Source organism: Diabrotica virgifera, chromosome 8 (genome assembly GCF_917563875.1).
Source record: "Diabrotica virgifera virgifera chromosome 8, PGI_DIABVI_V3a".
In the NCBI taxonomy this organism is placed as follows: Eukaryota; Metazoa; Arthropoda; class Insecta; order Coleoptera; family Chrysomelidae; genus Diabrotica; species Diabrotica virgifera.
Window position 1 is genome coordinate 201,134,010 of NC_065450.1, and position 17,214 is coordinate 201,151,223.

A 17,214-nucleotide genomic window follows, 5' to 3' on the forward strand; every position below is an offset into this window, starting at 1 on the left:
CGTCTCTGAACCAGAGTGATCAGCTTTCCACTATATATTATCTTAAATATTTGGTGTTTTATTTGCTCTTTATTTCTTTTCTGTTTTATAAATTTGCCTACTGTACTATTTTCTGCCCTCTTGATCTCCTGTAGTCAGCTACTTTTGGTAAGCTTTATTCTTTTCTTTTATTTCTTTTCTTTTATTCTTTATTTTTCACCAAGATGGTTTTTGTTTTTATAATTTATCTGGTCATTTTCCCTTCCAATGGATCTTCTGCTTCTAAGTGTATTTGGGTGTTCATGTTGATATGTATATGTTTCATTTTTGATGCCAGTCTCAATTTATAAAGAAATGTGATCGAAGGGTACCTGTTTGATTTTATAATTTTACTCTCATTATATTTTCTTTTTTTTTTCAGGCTGTTGAGATCGTCACTTCTTATGTATATTCTTAATCTCACTAAATGATGGTCTGATCCACAGATGGCTCATCTACATATTCTAGTTTCTTCAAACTGATATTTTTCTTCTCCTTTTGTCATCGGGGGTTTTTATAACTATATCCCTTCCTTTTATATTACTCTTTTGTTTATGGCTGCCCAATTATTGGCGTAGGTAAGTATTTTTTTTGTTATTGCTACAGACACTCCTCTTTTTGCTCTTTAGTTTTTATTTACTCAACATGACCATATGCTTCACTTATTTTTTTTCCTTTAACCTTTTTTTATTCAGTAAGTACCGCTATATCTAGGTATTTTCCACTGCTTTCAAATCAGCTATTCCCAAAAAAAAACGATGAAAACTTGAGCAAAAAATTAAAAAATCTAATGGAAAATTGAAGAATTCTAGCAGAAGAGGAAGCAAATAATTCATAAACGAAAATATTTAGTAAAATTAAACATTTATTAAAATAATATCTTATAATATTCAATAATTTATCACACGAATTTCATAATCTTATAATTTTAAAGAAACCATATTGTTTCCGTTCAACTTTTCCACTATATTTATACTCTTCAGGGGTGTACCATCTGCTAAATGTGTGTAGACGGTACGGGTGTATCTCTTCTCATCTGAAACGAAAAAAGATATATAAAAAGATAAAAAGTTAAATTTTTCCAGTTTTTTAACATTTATCATTTTCTTAGGTTAGGTGCAGGTGCGACAGTTTGTTAGGCTTATAGACATACTATAATACCTAGACTGCGTGCTGCAATCTAAACCTATGCGACCAGTGCGACAGAGAAAAATGACTGTATATATTAGGTATAGGCATCTCTTTCTAATCGACAAGGTTTATCCAATTACGTTTTGCTTATCGACCACGTGAGTTCCCACTGCCGTCGATTTGATAAACCCCGCCGATTAGAAAGGGATGCCTATATCTAATACAGTCATTTTCTCTGTCGCACTGGTTGCATAGTTTTATATTGCAACGCGCAATCTAGGTATTATGTCCATAGACATATTAAGGGTAGACAAGGCATACTGAGCAAAAAAGCGTAACGTGGAAGAAGTCGATCTCGCGCATGTGACAGACAAATATGGCTAGACTAGTCAATCCTTAATATTGGCGTTATACCTCGATGCACAGAGCAGCCCATACCTTGCCTCATCTACTGGTTATTATATCTATGATTATGCCTATGGCTACGCTATTCCCGCTGTAGTTCATTTTAATTTTTTTAAACGGTATTTTTACACAAATCTTTTATTTTTCTTCAATAACCAACTGTTTTAAAAATGTTACTTCGTGCACATCTATGTAAATAATATAATATCTTACCTTTATCAGACTGTTGATGTACAATAACTTGACCCAATGTGACTGTCATGCCGCTGAAATTACCATCGACTATACTAAAAAAGAATAAACGTATTAGCTCCCTATCTTTAAATTGAAATAAAACAAAGGACATTTTTATACATTTTAAACAAAGACCTCCCGAAGTCATTATGTATGGAATATATGTTTTTTATAGCAGCAAATGAACAAGAAATGCTAGATTTCCTGCGACGAATCTCCTTTTTCGTCAAACATTTTCAATCCACTCCTGAATGTAGATCTCTCCCAATTACTTTCCCGATCTCTATATTGCGCCAATCTAGCCAATCTCTCCCAATATCTTTATCTATATTACGCCAATCTAATCCACTGTTTGCCTGCCACTGCTCTTATATCATCTGCCCATCTCTTTTGAGGCCTTCTCATGCTTCTGGTCATCCTCCTTGCTCTCCATTTAGGGTTCCTCGTTTTCGCCTGTTGTCATCTTATCTGGCTATGTGACCTTCCCAGTGCCGTTTCATTTTTTTTAATTTCTTCGTAAATGCATTTGTACGATCAATTTTTTTGGGCGGAGGTAAATTCCTCACCAACCAGTAGAACCATATAATCCGACAGATATTTTCCTCACCAAGTTTAAGGGTTCGTATTAATCCGGTAGGTATCTTCCTCACCAACTCACTCAGGTAATAAAATAAAAAATATAGATGTAATTTAAGAATGATTATTATGAAAGCATCCGAAATCCGAAAAAAAGACATTCATTTCCTTACGTTGTAATAATAGTTTATAATATAGATAATGTGCAAAACGTATAACTTATTATTTTTTATTTACTATAATAAGAAACACACTTTATAAAATCCATTATAGTCATTTGATTAGACTGATAACTTATTATAGTTATTAAGGTACCAAGGGTATTATAAGGATAATAACGCTTGAGGTCAATAGTGTATAATAGACCGAGGGCCTTCGGCCCGAGGTATATACGTTGACCGAAAGCCTTATTATTTTATTATTATAATACCCGTGATGCCTTCAACGTTTAATGTCCGACTAAATTATTCTTTATATGCAAAAAATTTGAATACATTTTGAATTAATTAGTTTTCGAATACGTACTTTTACCAGAAATAGTCGTAACGTAATTGTGGTAACCATAGTTTTACTTAGAGTTTTATTTGTCAACGTGACAGTATTTAACTCGTTATTTAAATTTAATAGGCGCTAGGGCGTTATTTTTCTATAACACCCCCTTGGGCGTTATATCGTACTTAATTGACTTCGAAATAATGTCATTATTTGTCAAATAATAGACCAGTCGTACGTAAATTTTCTACATTTTTCTCAGCTTACTTGCAGACTGCAGTAATAAAAAAAATTCATTTTATAGTTTGCATGGCATTAAATCAAACACAAAACAATCTGATACGTCTTCCGGTTTTATATAATGTAAGGCCAAAAGTATGTTTGAGCCTACTTCAGAATCATGTTAAATCAAAAGACTGAATTTTCTATACCAAGTTTGGTGTACTTAGGTGAAATCTTCAATCATGTATTTCAGTGTTTGGACACATTTGAATGATAGCATTATGTATAAATATAGCCTTTTCAAAATCTACAAAAACTTTACTAGGATAAAACTAAATTTCGAGAGCTTTAAAAATTTTTGATTTTAACAAATAGAAAAGATTGTTTTAAGTTTCTGTTTTTTTTTTGTTTGACAGTAAACAGTATAATAAAGAAATATAATGCCCATTAATTGGCCCATGAATAGTGAATAATTGCAAATAATATGTGGTACGGTAATAATTGTGCCATACATATAATATACGAGAGGGGCAAAATTATGGAATAATTTAATTTTCTCTAAAACGGACGATTTTGGAGAAAAACCCCGAAACAGTTCGATTTTCATTTTTGAATTACAATTTTTTGGCCTATATTTTCATAGTAGTAACGTCATCTAACTGTGCGTGATCACGTAATCAATGATTTTTTTAAATGGGAATAGGGGTCGTGTGGTAGCTTATTTGAAAGGGTGTAATATTCTCTATTCAGTAATATAAACATTAATGTAATTATTGATTGATTGATTGATGAAGTCACTAATATGAAATAGATAATATATATGCCAAAAAATTGTGATTTAAAAATAAAAATCGACGTGGTTCGGGTTTTTTTGTCCAAAATCGTCCATTTTAGAGAAAATGAATATATTCCATAATTTTGCCCCTCTCTGTATAAAATTCAATGTTGCTAAAAATCTTATATTTGTTTCACATTCACAACTAAATACAGTTATCTTACTTTTGACACAGTTTATAAAGAGAAAGTTTTCCTCCTTGGTTGTTTTTTGAGCACAGCTCTTCACAAATTCTTGAACCTCATATTGGAAGAAAGTTGACCAGGCATCATTTTCGTCGATAATTATATATATTTTTTCTTATATAACAGAAATCAATCGTAGTAATTGTTTCAAGCAAATTAGCTGCAAGCCCTTGGCGAATGATTTTTGGCGGTTTTTCAGTATATTCTCTTCGGCTTTACGTTTACAAGAGTTAGAAACAATTTTTCGGTCTATCTTCTGCAGATCTGGTTCATGATTATGTTGTAGGCTACTTCTAGTTATTGTAAAATTTGCCCCAATAGTATTCAATTTCGCACTAAAAGTTATTTTATTGCCTCCAGAACACTTCTTTACTTTCTAAAACTTTCACCTTATAAAAAATAAAATTTTCAAATACCGAGATTACTTTCTATTAAACATGCCATTGTTGTCAAAATTCCAATTATGAGTAAAAATAAAATACTATAAAATTAATAAATTAATTATTATAGGTACCTACTGTAATTTGATAGTAGATAAATAATTTCCTTGAATGCCTTTTAGTAAAATCTACCTGAAACAACCATTTCAGTTTTGGTGAGGAAAATACCTGTCGGATTATGACATACCCTTCCAAACTCAGGTATAAGATTATTTTGGTGAGGAAATTACACCCGCCGATTTTTTTATAGGGGACAGAATCTTGGACTCTTCGTGCACAAGAACACCAAAAAATTGATGCATTGTGGTCTTGAAGAAGAATGCCTCGCATACCTTGGATAGCGCATCGGACAAATGTTTTCATTCTCAACCAACTAGTCATTAAAAAAGGCTGTCAACAACATATCTGCAGCTAATTCTATATTCTTTGGTCACATAGTTCATAGAGGTGATGACAAATTAAAGAGATTAATTGTTTCTGTAAACTTTCCGGGGAAGAAACCAAGAGGATGGTCACCAAGAAGATGGTTCGAGCAACTTCAGAATTCAGCGGGCTACAGTTCACCAAATATAGCTGAAAGTGTGAAATTCCCATTGCTTGCGCTAACAATGAAGTGAGAACGCACATACAAAAATGGTCTGGACAGTCAGTGCGAGTGCGAGGTCCGTCGTTTGACGAATGCGCATCATGATCGTAGTTATTTTCACACTTTCAGCTATATTTGGTGAACTGTACTCATTCTGTCTCGAAGATGAAGACCAATTTAAATTTTCAACCAACGTTAAATTTTCAGGCGGTTATATTAAATTGGTGCAGCATATGTTGTACCTAAATCATCTCCACTTTGAGATATTGAGATATTAGTATTGCGTTGTCTGCATAGCAGATTCTTTTAAGTTGTTTTCTCCCATTTGGTATCTATTTTTGGTTCTTACTTTTTCTGTTATTTCATCCATGATTAAGTTAAACAATAGATAACTCAGGTAAGTCATCCCATTGCTAGCTTCAATTCGGTCATATCTGATGTAGGTGCATATATCTGGACTAGATTATGTAGCCCGTGTGTTGTGTTTAGCTGGAGTAACATTACTCGTTCAGAATAAAATATGCAATTGATACAGGATTTGGATATTTTCTGTTTGAATACAAACAAATACGCCAGGTCTGTGTTAATTATTAATTCCATAGAAATATATTTTGTAATCGTTTCCTATTTGCTCTTGTCATCTTCGTGGCCATCTTCTTTCACTGACTCCTAGGATTATTTTTATTCTGACCTTTGTTTATTTCCCGGACGATGTTATGGATTTTTTCTGCTTAGTACATTTCTGACATTTTTCCAGTACCACTTGATGTTGATGTGGTATATGTTCTTTCGCAGTGATACGCCTCTATTAATTGCCAAAGTTCGTAAGATCCCTTTATTAAGTGTCAGATGGTCCGAAATTTTGTAAAAATGCAGCTTTTGTATTTTCCAATAATCTGAACACAAATTCGTGGCAATGAAGGTGTAAACTAAATATACGACATAATCAAAAACGAGGAAAACGGGAACATTGCAATCATTATACTAATAATATTAAGCTACTCACCTAATATCAATTTGGTTTGATTGATATGCCAGGTTTGCATAGAAGTATCTTTGATTATTTTGGTATTCAAAACTGGTGTAATCGTCAACATAAAGATTACCACTGGCTGTATTTTCCTAAAATAGATTTTTTTGAAAATTTAATTTTTAAAAATAACACATACTAGTCCTTTCGCCAGGGGGGGTACAACGGCCTCCTTTATTCAGATGGACTTACCCAAGTTTTTTTCATGTATTTTGACCCGTAGAATACGAATTTTTTGGGTAACAGTTGATCAGGATGTCGATAAGATTGTTATTGACCAAGAACTTGAGGAATTACATATCAGAGGTTTCTCACAAAACACAACATTTTTTTGTATTTTTTGGGTCATTCTAAGTAAAAAATGTTCTAACAAGTTTTCCCGTAGGATGCTCAGTTTTCGAGATAAACGCGGTTGAACTTTCAAAAAATCGAAAAACTGCAATTTTTAAACCCAAATAACTTTTGATTAAAAAACAAAATAGCAATTCTGCTTAGCGCCTTTCAAAGTTCAAGTCAAATTATATCGGTTTTGATTATTTGCATTGCTAAAAATTTATTGTGTTATTGTTAAACAAAGCTACAAACACCTAGTGCGTGAGTGATGTTTTCTATGATTTCTCATTTAAAATCTAACGAGTAGGTAGAATAGGTACTAATGCAATCGAGGCTATTTCTACGTAGCATGCGTTAAAATGCATGTAAAGGCACGGGAAACACTATGTGTTTATAGCTTTGTTAAACAATAAAAAAATAAATTTTTAGCAATGCAAATAATTAAAACCGATATAATTTGACTTAAACTTTCAAATGCGGTAAGCAGACTGGCTATTTTATTTTTTAATCAAAAGTTATTCGGGTTCAAAAATTGCAATTTTTCGATTTTTTGAAAGTTCAACCGCGGTTATCTCGAAAACTAGATATCCTACGAAAAAAATTGTAGAAACATGTTTTGCTTAGGGTCGATTTCTCATACCTGCGTTAATCTATGGTTCAGTTGAACCAGGTTCACCCGTGATCTGTGGTTTTGTTTGAAATGCATTTCTCATTGTGGGTTCATGTCAGCGCTCGTTCTACAGCTTTCGAGAAATGCCAATAGATGGCAAAAGGTAAAAAACTGTCGCCATTTTGAACTACAATTTTTATGCTGTTTTTGAATAAAGTTAAATTTAAGTATTTATAGTCAAATAGTCATTTTAATAATTATAAATAAATATTATAAAAACAAAAATAATGTTATCATTTATCGTTGGGCTTAATATAATAAAATATGATATATTTATTATATGACAGCGTTTCGTGTTAATACAACGCATGCGTAGTCCATGGAATCATCTGAACTGAGTTCTGAAATCTTTGAACGGCCGAATTCCACCGTTCAAGCATCGTTCAAGTTTAAACTGCAATCGGTTGAACGTGAATTGAGAAAGACGATTTTGACTTTAAACTGACGTTTACTAGAAGTTCAGGTTAAACTGGAGTTGAACTCGATATGAGAAATTGGCCCTTAGAATGACCCAAAAAATACCAAAAAATGTTTTGTTTTGCGAGAGATCGCGGTTATGTAATTCCTCAAGTTCTTGGTCAATAACAATCTTATCGACATCCGGATCAACTGTTACCCAAAAAATTCGTATTCTACGGGTCAAAATACATGAAAAAAACTTGGGTAAGTCCATCTGAATAAAGGAGGCCGTTGTACTTCCCCTGGCGACAGGACTATACACACACATATCACGTTTGTTTACGCTAATATTCGAAACCACTGAACCGATTCAGATTAAATTTTGTGAAAGTTATTGTTTGGTTAAACATAAGAGATAGGATATTTTTTATCTCGATGAATGACCCTTCCTTTTTTTAATTTTAATTAATTATATATATTCGGAAAAATACTATTTATTCTGATACCCTAGAAAAATTGTGGAAACGGTCTGATATCTCGAGAAATACAGGTCCAAAGAAAAACAACTATCAAACACATGTTTAATATTTTTCAAAAACCTATCGAATGACACTAAAGACGATCCCCTACCCCACCCCCTGGGAATGGGGCAAGGGGCAACTTTGAAATCATATATGGAAACCCCCAATTTATTGCAGATTTGGATTCTGTATTCAGTACAGTACCATAAAAATTTCCATCCCCACCCGCCCCCTTGGATATTATAACATAGGCAGCACACTTCGAGTAACTCTTCTTCTTCTTCTTCTTCTTCAGATGCAAATCCACTAATGGATGTTAGCGATCACAATTTCCATTAACTCTCTGTTTTTGAAATGTGTATCAGAGATTTTAATCGTTACTGTCGTTAATCCCTGTCCATTGCCTTACATTTCGGAACCAGGGCATTTTTTTGCGTCATATTCCTCTCTTGCCTTCAATTTTACCCTCGATTATAAATTGTAGGAACTGGTATTTTTCATTTGGCATGATGTAACTCAAATATGCCGTTTTCCTTTTCTTAATAATTTCGAAAAGTTGGCGTTCTTGGTTGATTCTCTTAAGGACATCTACATTTGTGACTTTGGTAGGATACGGCGATAAAGTCGCATTTCGAAGGGTTCTAATCTGTTTATATCCCTCGTTTTGAGTGTCCAACCCTCTCCGCCATATAGCAGCACCGACCATACGTGTAGCACTTAGTAAACCTTAGTCTTAGTTGAAGATCAAACTCTGAACAGGTCAGTACCTTCCTGAATTTTACGAAAGCTTGCTGAGCTTGCTCAACGCGACATTGTACTTCCCTGTCCGATGCCCAGTCTTCAAAAAGCCACGTTCCCAGGTATTTAAATTTGCTCACTCTTTCAATGGACTTGGTATTCAGTGTTATGCTGGAGTTTTCAAGTGCATCCAAGTTTCTGGAGTTGATCATGAATTTGGTCTTTTTGGAATTAATCTCTAACCCCATTCGCTTATTTTATTCTCCGATTATGTGACAAGTTGTTGAAGATCGACTATGTCAGTGTTTCCCAAAGTGTGGGTCGCGACCCCCTGGGGGGTCGCAATGAGGTACTAGGGGGGTCGCCGGAAATTTCCAAAATAAGACAAAAACACTACTTTGTTAAATCATGTATTTTTATTTTAATAAAGCCGTAAATAAAAAGTAACAATTAATTGTTTTTTTGAAACTAGTCTTTCAAATCTAGGCTGTGTATTTGAGACACACACAATTATATCGTTTTCAAGTACGAGACGATTTCTCACTTTTGTTTTAATGGCAGTCATAGACGAGAAACTTAACTCACATAAATATGATGTTACAAATGGAACCAAACATTTTACAGCTTCATTCGCCAACTGAGGGTATTCCTGCATCTTTTTGGTCCAAAATTCGTCCGGGTTCTGGGAAAAAAATTGGAGCTTCAACATTCCATCACTTGATATTTCAATAAGTTGTTCTTTCATGTATATTGGTATTTCAGCATGTTGAAAGGAATCGGCTAAAAACGAATTCAGTATCCATCTGCAACTGTCGTAACTGTTTTGAATTTCTTCAGGGAAATAATCACAGAGCTGTTGTTTTAAATTAAGCAAAGTAACTTGCATGCCTGCATAAACTTGTTCAAAATTTGTAGCACTGTAACATACATTTTCTATAATTTCCTGAACGCACTGGAATGAATCGAGCTGCTTTTTGCCAAGTGAAGTTGACCATAAATCGATTTTTCTTATAAACCCCTTAATTTTATCTGTGGCTGTAATTATATTAATGTCGCGACCTTGCAAATTACTGTTCAAAATATTTAATTGTTCGAATATATCAGCAAGGAAACCTAGTTTCAAAAGCCGTATAGGATCGGAAAATTGATTTTCATATGGGGACTTCTCATCTTTTAAATACATTAAAAGCTCTGCTCTTAAGTCAAATACTCTTTTTAAGACGTTGCCCCTTAAAGCCACCTTACTTCGGTGTGATAAAGAAGATTTTGAAATATAGCACCCATGTCTTCGCAGATTTTTCGAAAAATACGGGTCTGTAAAGCTTTTCCTTTAATGGAATTTACAACTTTAATGATGGATTTCATAACACAGTCCATTTCAGGAGGTAAAGCTTTTGACGCCAGAGCTTCTCGATGTAAAAAACAATGTCTCCATGTGGCATTAGGCATTATTTCTTGTAATCTGACGACAAGACCAGATTGATGTCCTGTCATAGCTTTAGCGCCATCTGTGCATATAGCAATACATTTTCCCCAGTCAATAACATATTTACTTGTGCGTTTCACAAAACTGTCGAATAAACATTTTCCAGTGGTATTGGTCTCCAATGGGGAACAAAATAAAATATCTTCTTGAATGCCATTATTTGTATCATATCTTACAAACGTAATAAATTGGGCACAGTTAGATATATCCGTGGATTCGTCCATTTGAAGAGAGAAGTACGTGCATTTATTAAGATTTTCCACAACTTGCGCTTGAATATCTTCTGCCATATCACTAATTCTTCTTTGGATAGTATTATTTGACAGAGGTATTGTTTTTAACTTTGCAGACTCTTTTTCACCAATCATTATATGTACCGTTTCAACAGCTGCTTGCAAAATCAGATTTTCAGCAATTGTGTGCGGATTACTAGTTTTGGCAACGCGATAAGCAACTTTATAACTTGCTAATAATGCTTTTTCGTTAGTAGTGGTTGCCAATTGAAAAGTATCTTGCTGTTTGTGAAGGACGTTCAGCTTTCTTTCAAAGAATTCTACGGGTGTGTCTTTTTTATCTGGATGTTTGCTATTTAAATGTCGAAGTAACTTTGATGGCTTCATGCTTTCGTTTGACAATACTTCTCCACAAATAACACATTGTGGTTTATTGGAAATAATGGTAAAACCATATTTAAGATATTCATCACTGTAAAGTCTGTTTTTCTTTTTATTACTGCCACTTTCAGACGTAGATGGTTCTGCACTTCTTTTTAAAAACTTATCCATAATTTGTAATTTATCGTAGACGTAAATACGTAAACGGGAATACGTAAGTCGCAAAATATTTACTCATTACTTAATACCGCTGCATTCGCCACAATGTGCTGTTTCGAACTGAGGTCTCATTGCACATCGCCGCTTATATAAAGCCAAAACGAGGCTACGAGAACGTTCCAGAGTGCCATCTAGTAGCGAAGTAAGGAGTAGAGCCTTCGCGAATATCATGGAAAAGTATTGCGATGTAGACACAAAGATGTCGCGGTGTACAATGTGCAGTCGACTTTTTATTATTTATTTTTATTGTAAATGCTAGTCTGGCAGAAGTACTACTAGTGTACTAGTGGGACAGATCGCAATTATTAAAATAATTGTTGAATTTTTTAAATGTATTTAGTTTGAATTTAAACAGTAAAGTAAAATAAAATTTGAGAAACCATCAGTTGTAAATTAGGCACGCTATTTTTGTCGCTATTTTGGTTTGGGTAATGAGTAGGGGGTCGTGAAAAATTTTTTTAACAAAAAGGGGTCGCGCTTTAGATAAGTTTGGGAAACACTGGACTATGTTGTCACAAATTAAGACACCATCATCAGCATGTCGTATGCTGTTGATCCATATTCCATTTACTTTGATTCCCATCTTTGCATCTTCCAAAGACTCTTGAAATACGGCTTCCGAATGAATGTTAAATAAAAGAGGCAAAACACATATCCCTGTCGAATACCCCTTCTTATATGTATGGGTTTGGATATAGAATTGTTTATTTTTAATTGTGCCGTTTGATACCAGTACAAGTTTCCAATGCATCTTATGTCTTTTTGGTCTATATCAAGTTTCTTGAGGATCTGCATTAACTTGTGGTGTTGGACACGATAAAATGCTTTTTCGTAATCTAAAAAGCATACATTGAGTAACGCTGATCTATATATTGAATCCACCCACCAACATTTCGGCAGAATTCATTAATTAAATTCGTTGTTAAAACGATCAAAACTATAAGAACAATAGTATAACAGTAAACAATGTCCGAAAAACTGAGCAAATTGATGATTCGTTGTTCTACCCTGTATGTAAAATATCCTCAATATACTGAGGTGATCCAGGGATTAATTCTTATTTTTTGAGATATGATGTCTCCACCAGTTATTCCACGGAACCTTTTGAAATAAGTTTCTCCTTTTAACTTCTTTCGTAATTTATTTAGCATCTTTGTTGTTAGATTTTCCATATCTTCTTTTGTCGGAAACTAATTTTGGATATTGTGTAAATATATGCTGCAGTTATGTCTTGTTTTTATCTCAGCTTCAATTCTCATTGTATCCACGTGTGTGATTGTTGGTTTATCATTAATTCGTTTATTGATCTTTCGAAGTACTTCTGATACTGGTTATATAGTATGAATCACAAAGGATAGATTTTCAGAGAAACATATTACATAGTATGAAGATTGAGGTCTGGAAATAAATACAGACAAAACAGAATACATGATAATAGGCTGCACAGGCGAAGACCGAGACTTAAAAGGAAAAATAATAAAAAAACACTAAAGAATATAAATACCTGGGAGTTACATTGACGGAAGATGGAAACGACGAAACAGACATACAACAAAAATTAGGTAGAGGAAGAGCCATCACAAGTCAAATAAACTCATTACTATGGAGTAAAGATATACGAGAAAGTACAAAAAAAAACAACTATATAAAACATTTATTGAAAGTACAGTTACATATATCTCAGAAATCTGGAGAATAAATAAGAAAATGCAGAACCGAATAAACGCAGTAGAGAACAATTTTTGGCGAAGATGCTGTAAATTAACATTACACGATCATGTAAGAACAGATGGAATAAAAGAAATAATGAAGGTAGAGACAAGATTAACGAATACGATAGAAAGAAAACAACTTTCCTGGTACGGACACATGAGAAGAATGAATGATGAGAGATTACCGATTAAAACCTGGAAATGGATCCCAAAAAGAAGAAGGAAAAAAGGAAGACCAAAAAAGTCTTGGAAAAAGGAATCAATATAGCCATGAACAGAAGAAATATAGCAAATATATTCATGGCAAAACAGAAAACAATGGCGTTCGAATTGCGATAAACGGCCTATGATACTTTAAAACAGTCGCTATATATATGTACATATATTTCTTCACATATGTTTTCATATAAGGCTTATTTACCCAAACAGATTTATATAGATTCATATAATTTTGAAAATCTCAATAAAAAAATTATATAATTACTTCTGTGATAAAATAACTATATTTATAGACACTTACCTTGTCTACGTTCACATACAAAACGAAAGGATCGTCTTGCATTTCAGCAGTTGATGATCGTTCTTCGTCTCTCCTTGTAATAATACTTCCTGCTTTATAGAAATATGGAGACTAAAAAAATAAAAAACATGTGTAACAATATGCATCTATGCTTAAAGCATACGTTATATAAAATGCAGGTCATAAATTAAATCACATATTCTGGGACCAAAAATAGTTTGACGGAACCTAACTTACCTTAGTCCAAATGAGCATACAAAAAAAGTTACAGCCCTTTGAAATTACAAGATAAAAATCGATTTTTTCCGATATATCGAAAACTATTAAAGATTTTTTAATGAAAATGGACACGTGGCATTCTCATGGCAGGAACATTTTAAAAATAAATTATAGTTAAATTTGTGCACCCCATAAAAATCTTATGGGGTTTTGTTCCCTTAAACCCCCCCAAACTTTTTTGTACGTTTCAATTAAATTATTATTGTGGTACCATTAGTTAAACACAATGTTTTTAAAACTTTTTTGCCTCCTAGTACTTTTTGGAAAAGCTAGTTTTTATCGAGATATTTTGAATATTTGTCAAATCCACCACATATTTGTATACTGTTACGTACGATTGTAGAGACCTGGTAATAATATGAATTTTTTTTATAAATTACAGTTTGAGGTATATTTTGAACCATATTAGAAAATAAGCCACATCTTGATAAAAGGTGCCTCATCGGAAAAATACTAAGAGGCAAAAACGTTTTAAAAACATCCTGTTTAACTAATGGTACCGCAATAATAGTTTAATTGAAACGTACACAAACATTTGGGGGGTTTAAAGGCACAGAACCCCCATAAAATTTTTATTTAAACATATTAAAAAAGAAGCCGCATCTCGATTAAAACTGGTTTATCGAAAAAATATTAAGAGGCAAAAAAGTTTTAAAAACATTGTGTTTAACTAAGGGTACCACAATAATAATTTAATTGGAACGTAAAAAAGTTTGGAGGGTTTAAAAGAACAAAACTCCCATAAAATCTTTATGGGGTGCACAAATTTAACTATAATTTATTTTTAAAATGTTCCTGCCATAAGAATTCTACGTGTCCATTTTCATTAAAAAATCTCTAATAGTTTTCGATATATCGGAAAAAATCTATTTTTATCGTGTAAATTCAAAGGGCTGTAGCTTTTTTTGTGTGCATATTTGTACTAAGGTAAGTTAGGTTTAATCGAACTATTTTTGGTCCCAGAATATGTGATTTAATTTATGACCTGTATTTTTGTTACACCCTGTATATTATATATAGTCATGTGATTATTACGGTTAAATTGAAAATGTATCTATTGAGATCTATCCAAAAACTTCAGCGATATATCTCAAATAATATTTACACAGAAAATTAGTTGACGTATGGAATAGTAGATGGCACAAAAAACAGGCGAAATTACTTAAGATAAAACCAAAATTTCAACCACTGGCTGATAGTTTTTCTCAGGCGATCATCACGCGACTGCGGCTTGATTATAATCATAGATAAATAATATAGTATTACCAGATAGATAGGCAACTCACTGTAAAAATTTGGTTCCTTACGCCATTTGCGAGCGATGTGTTAACTAATCACCATTTGGCGGGAAATTCAAATGGACAAGCATTAATTTTATCCGTTTAGCGCCTCTTGCGGGCAATTTCGTTACTAATTAAAATATCTTTATATTTTACAAGAAATAATCTCACCTATATTATTAAAATAAAATACCAAAACTTACTAAGCTTGTTAAAGTATTTTATTTAAATAATATCTAAGTAATACTCATAAATTATTCGGAATTCTCAAGTTGCAAAATATGTTATTTTTGCTGTCAAATTTAGTAAGGAAAAGGGATATAAAAAAGTTAGACAATTTTTTTCTAAATATATGTACGTGTATTTATTCGTTGTTTCAGATAAAACAGTTATAAACTAATTACTATTTACCATTTACCTATGCATTTTCTAACTTTTTTATGATTTGTACACAACAATAATAAATCATGTTTATTTTTTTTATTAACACAACACCAAAGTTCTTTCGCAACTAAAACAAAACTACACACTACACTTTATAAACGAAGGATAAGGAACCAACTGAAATTGAAATTACTAAGAATAAATCGTTACAGATAATACAATAAAAACTGTAAACTAATAGAAAATTATTTGTACTTGCACTAACTCTAGCTGTCATTACTTTTGAAGAATTGACAATCGAGTTAAGCCTCGTTTGATTATTTTATTTGTGACATTCAGGTATGGTGTTTTAACATAAATGATTGGTTAAAGTCTTCGTGAGCGAGAAAGGCTGTCGTTTCTCTTTATTTAGCTGAGCGGTGTGGAAGTGGTGGGGGAAATTCCCCAATTTTTCCATATGAGATTCCGGGTCATGGATTATAATCGCCTAAGCCCTAAGCCATAGATTCCCAACCGGAGTGATGCTTGTGCTTGTGAGACTGCGCTAACAATAAAACATCTTCTAATGAAGTGCTCTTTACACAATGTGGAAAGACGTGAATTCGGAATCCCGAAAAATTTGAAAGAACTATTATTAATCTGTGGTTACAAAGTGATTATTCAATATTTAAAATCAATTTTTATTTATTCAATATTTGATTGAATGAAGTCACCAATGAAGAAGTGCTAAGGAGGATGAACACAACCGCAGATTTTATCAACATCGTGAAGGGCCATCGTGTTTACCGCAGTCCCTCTTTATACTGTGGCAGTACTAGAATATGCTTGTAAAAAACTTAACTGGGAAGAGCGAGGCCTGAATATTGACGGTAGAAGATTAACAAATTTGAAATTCGCAGACGACATAGTTTTATTCTCTGACAAACTTAAAGAGATATGTACAATGCTACATGAACTTCAGTTAGTGTGTGCCAGTGTAGGTCTTAAAATAAACATCTCCAAAACAAAATTCATGACAAACCTAGTACCTAGCGGAAATATCAATATTGGAGACAACGAAGTAGAGCTAGTAGAAAAATACATATACCTTGGACACGAAATAAAGATTACAAGAGACAACCAAACATGCGAACTACGAAGAAGAATAAACCTAGCATGGCCAGCCTATGGAAAACTCAAAGACATCTTTAAAAGCGATATACCAATTTCTTTAAAACGTAAAACATTTGACCAATGTGTGTTGCCTGTGATGACTTATGGTGCCGAAACTTTGACATTGACAGCTACAACTTCTAAAATGCTGCAGATAGCCCAGAGGAAAATGGAAAGATCAATGCTGAGTATATCGCTTCGTGACCGAGTTAGAAATGAAGACTTAAGACGAAGAACAGGAGTTACTGACGTAATTTCCCGAATTGCCACCCTGAAATGGAACTGGGCCGGACACGTCGCCCGAATCAGTGATAAGAGGTGGACGAAGAGATTACTTGAGTGGAGGCCGAGATTAGACAAAATAAGTACAGGAAGACCACCTACTCGTTGGACTGACGATCTCAAGAAAATGTCTAGAAATTGGATGCAAAGTGCTCAAAATAGAGCACAATGGACAAAAATGAGGGAGGCCTATGTCCAGCAGTGGACGCAAAGGGCTGGATGATGATGATGATGATGATGATGATGATGACGATGATGATGATGATGATGATGATGTGAAGGGCCGTAAGCTGCAGTACTTGGGATATATAATGAGAAATCAAGGCAGATACTCCAATGCATTTTGCAAGGTAAAATTGAAGCAAAAAGGGCCACACAAAACCAACAAAATCATCATAGCTTGAATGATCGCCAACGTTCGAAACGGACAGGCACCTTAAGAAGAAGACTATTATGGATGTTAATTTTTCC

At 33.4% G+C, this 17,214-nt stretch overlaps 1 protein-coding gene across 1 annotated transcript in view; it reads right to left on the reverse strand.

Annotated features, from left to right (window-relative positions):
- Positions 1 to 863: 863 nt before the first annotated feature.
- The window catches only part of LOC114327813 (neutral alpha-glucosidase C), a 44,679-nt gene continuing 28,328 nt past the window's right edge, over positions 864 to 17,214 (reverse strand). The window contains exons 12-15 of the mRNA XM_050659612.1: positions 13,367 to 13,477; positions 6,131 to 6,246; positions 1,768 to 1,841; positions 864 to 1,054 (exon numbers count right to left, since the gene is read on the reverse strand). Of these exons, the coding sequence (XP_050515569.1) occupies positions 939 to 1,054; positions 1,768 to 1,841; positions 6,131 to 6,246; positions 13,367 to 13,477 (417 nt within the window). The 3' untranslated portion in view covers positions 864 to 938. The remainder of the gene's footprint in view (positions 1,055 to 1,767; positions 1,842 to 6,130; positions 6,247 to 13,366; positions 13,478 to 17,214) is intronic.